This window comes from Rhododendron vialii, chromosome 12a, assembly GCF_030253575.1.
Source record: "Rhododendron vialii isolate Sample 1 chromosome 12a, ASM3025357v1".
Lineage (NCBI taxonomy): Eukaryota > Viridiplantae > Streptophyta > Magnoliopsida > Ericales > Ericaceae > Rhododendron > Rhododendron vialii.
In genome coordinates this window covers 21568064-21571941 of record NC_080568.1, presented here as the reverse complement: position 1 = coordinate 21571941, position 3878 = coordinate 21568064, and the positions used below count along the sequence as shown (strand labels likewise).

General features: G+C 42.3%; 2 protein-coding genes across 2 annotated transcripts; one reads left to right on the top strand and one right to left on the bottom strand.

Moving 5' to 3' along the window:
* Positions 1-278: 278 nt before the first annotated feature.
* On the top strand, positions 279-1645 carry LOC131309560 (uncharacterized mitochondrial protein AtMg00810-like). The gene is made up of 3 exons (XM_058336176.1): positions 279-339; positions 490-590; positions 701-1645. Exons 1-3 carry the CDS (start codon positions 279-281, stop codon positions 1643-1645), a joined length of 1107 nt encoding a protein of 368 aa, XP_058192159.1.
* Positions 1646-2125: 480 nt separating this feature from the next.
* On the bottom strand, positions 2126-2584 carry LOC131309559 (uncharacterized). The gene has a single exon (XM_058336175.1). It carries the CDS (start codon positions 2582-2584, stop codon positions 2126-2128), a length of 459 nt encoding a protein of 152 aa, XP_058192158.1.
* Positions 2585-3878: the final 1294 nt, after the last annotated feature.

The following is a 3878-nucleotide window of genomic DNA, read 5'->3' as shown; positions in this document are numbered from 1 at the left end:
CATCTACTTACCTACCCATCCCAACTTCTGATATTCCTGACCCTATAGACTCCACCATGGTACCACCGCCTCTCCCATCTCTAACTAATCTCATAGAAACAACTTCGACCCCATCGACATCTCCCACGCCCATATCCACCCCACCAACCAACATATCCGATACAGAAATCCCGCCCACCCATACTTTCGCACCTCTCAATCAGCCCCAACCTGATTCCTTTCCCATTTGCCAATCCACCCGAACCAAACAGATTCCTAAATGGCAATAGGATTATCATATGTCCAACACCACACTTACTCTTGCTAATTCATCGACTCCGGCGCCATCTGCATCTCGAGGTACTCGCTATCCTTTATCAAACTATCTTTCTCCTACTCATTTGTCCCCATCCCATTATGCTTTTTTAGCCAAAATTTCAGGACACACAGAGCCTACTTCTTATGCTCATGCTATCTGTGACCCACATTGGCAAAATGCCATGTAAGCAGAATTGGAGGCTTTACAACACAATAACACTTGGTCACTTGTACCCTTGCCCGTTGGTCACAAACCCATTGCCTTGTTGCTAAAGGGTATACTCAGGTTGAGGGTCTCGATTATCTTAAGACATTCTCCCCCACTGCTAAACTTACCACACTCCGGTGTCTTCTCACTATAGCTGCTGCTCATAATTGGTTTATTCATCAACTTGATGTTTAGAATGCCTTCCTCCACGGTGATTTACATGAAGAAGTCTATATGGAGCCCCCAACTGGCCTTCGCCGACAGGGGGAGCACTTAGTATGTCGGCTCAATAAATCTCTTTATGGCCTCAAACATGCCTCCAAAAATTGGTTTTCTAAATTCTCTCATGCTATTCAGAGGGCTGGTTTTCAACAATCAAAAGCTGACTATTCTCTTTTCACAAAGGTCACGGGCAATTCCTTTACTGCCGTTCTTATTTATGTTGACGATATTCTGCTCACAGGGAATGATCTACAAGAAATGGCATGCCTCAAGTCATTTCTTCTAAAGCACTTCCACATTAAGGATCTTGGAGATTTAAAATATTTCTTGGGTATCAAGTTTTCCCGTTCCAGGAAAGGCATTTTCACGTCACAAAAGAAATATGCATTAGATATCTTAGAAGATGCTGGTTTTTTAGGAGCACGCCCAGAAAAGTTCCCAATGGAACAACATCTAAAACTCACCCCTACAGATGGCATTCTACTTGATAATCCTAGTAGGTACAGAAGACTAGTAGGTTGGTTAATCTATCTTATTACCGTGACAAGGCCGGACATAGTATACTCAGTCCAAACTTTGAGTCAGTTTATGCACCAGCCCAGGAAACCACATTTGGAAGCAGCTCTACGAGTACTAAGATTTATCAAGGGGACTCCTGGTCAAGGTTTACTTTTTTCGGCCACCAACTATCTTGCCTTAAAAGCTTATTGTGATTCAGATTGGGCAGGTTGCCCAACCACAAGAAGATCAATCACAGGTTATTGTATTTTCTTGGATAATTCTCTCGTCTCTTGGAAGGCTAAGAAACAATCTAATGTTGCCCGATCATCAGCAGAGGCAGAATATCGAGCCATGTCAGCCACATGTTTAGAGCTCACCTGGCTACGCTACATTTTACGTGATTTGAGAGTCATTTAGGAAAAATTCAGCACCTTTATATTGCGATAATCAAGCGGCTTTACATATAGCTGCAAACCCAGTTTTCCATGAGCACACTAAACATATTGAGATAGACTGCCATATAGTCCGAGAGAAGCTGCAAGCCGGATTGATCAATCCTTCTTATGTTCCTTCACGTACTCAGCTAGCAGATATTTTTACCAAGGCATTGGGAAATGATAATTTCAATTTATTGAGTGGCAAGTTGGGACTTCACAACATTCACTCTCCAACTTGAGGGGGAGTGTTAGAGAAAATATATTGTAATATCCCACTAATCTTGTTTTCCTTTTCTCTATTTTCTATTTTAGGTCTGTTTCACTAATTGAGGGATTCCGTTCCATTGATTGTGGATCCTTTCCTTGTAAACCTAGTGCTAGGGTTGTATATATGTTTGTAATCACCATTGGTAATGCATAACAGAAGCACTCTTTCTACACAATTTTATTCTTTGAAGAGTCAAGAATCCAAAAGGTCGCCCTTGTAAATCTCCCAAAATTCCTCTGCATCATCTGGAAACCTTGATATAAATTTTCCTAGAAACTTCTCCTCTGACAAAATCAATACATGTCTAAAACTAGGTTCCTTCTGTAACAGCCCCTTGGAGATGATAACCCGTAAAACTCTATAACGAGGGATTATTCTCTTCTCGATGTTGTACGTCAAACAAGTAGGCCAACTAACTAACGCACACCTGTTCAACTTGAAATCATTCAAGAAGAAATCAATCTTAAACTTCAACTTATCTTCGGAAATCGTAAGTAACCCCAGAACCCTCCTAAACATATCCATACATTCATCCTCAGAAAACCCAAAACTCCTAAACAATTTAATCTTCCTGCTAAAAGTCTCACCACTTACGCTACTAACTGCGTTCACTACTTGAACCAGCATCCTCAAATCAACAGAAAACCCCATATCTAAAACACGCCAAACAAGGTGCCGTCTCTGAAATGAAGAAAAGCTGAGGTTGCCTCTTCAAAAGATATGAGAGCTGGGGCCCAACAATGCTGCAGCTCTCCAAGAAGGCAATGTTACATTTCAATCTCGATACAGGTTTTGAAAAGACCCAACCCCCATGGGCCCTCTGCAGAACCCGAATCAAATCCCGATTGTTTTCATCGTTTACGAGGGTGCTCTTGATAAGGGTATCAATGTTCTCTCCAAACTATCATGCAAAACATGAGAATGAGTTGAAATGAAGTTACCCAGATCAGAACCAGTGAGACCCAGGTCCAGAAAAAACTGCAGCTTGGGTTTCAAAGTCTTGTCCATGTCGGAGAAGGATCTGGGGCCTGGACCGAACGGATCAAATGTGGTCGCCGGAGAAGCCTAGCTGCTTGAGGAATTGAACAATGGAGTATGGTGTGGGTTTGCATCTTTCTTGGCTTTTAGATGTTTACACACAGATGGGAGGAACAGAGATCGGTTGTGGTTTGTCGGACTTCAAAACCACAACCGAGAAATTGATTTCAAAAAGGTGTTTTAGTGGGCAAAAATGTGTTTTAGAAGATTGCATTGGAGATGTTATTGGCTATGTTCACTTGTCAAGAAATTGCACCAAAACTTTTCTCCAGCAAGCACCTCTTTTTTTCCCACAGCCTTAGTCAAACAGGGGCACTTATCCCACTTCTAGCGAATACAGTTGATTAGATACAATTCCGAAAGAGAGTAAGTAGGGTGCAATCCTTATTGCCCCTTCTTCCTTTCCGACGACCAGGACCCGTAAGTGGTGGAAATATCGTCCGCGGTCCAGTTGGTGAGCTTTTCTCCTGGCAGGGCTGGACGGATGGTGTGTTCATTTGATACAAAAAAAAGAATTTGTGAAATAGTCAAAAAGCACAAAAAATGTGATGGAAAAGTAGTTCTTGATATTTCTCTTTCAACTAGTTAGGTGGTGGCAGCGATCAATATTGGGTCCAATCTTGTTTGAACTTCACCTCATCTTTATTTATGTGGTGATGATGTTGCCGATAGTAGGGATTAGGGCCCAGATTGAGGCTACAATGGGATGGTTTGGTGGTTTGGATGCCAGAAAAATTAGGTTCGGATTTGTGAATGGCGATGGGTGCAGGTATTTTTTGGATGTTCGCAGGCATCTGAGCAAGGGTTCTAGTGGTAGTGGTTGTGGATCGAGAATGGGGCTCCTGGTGGTGGTTTCAATGGTGAGGGTTTCACGTGGATGTGTCGCAATGGTGGTTGTGTAGGAAAA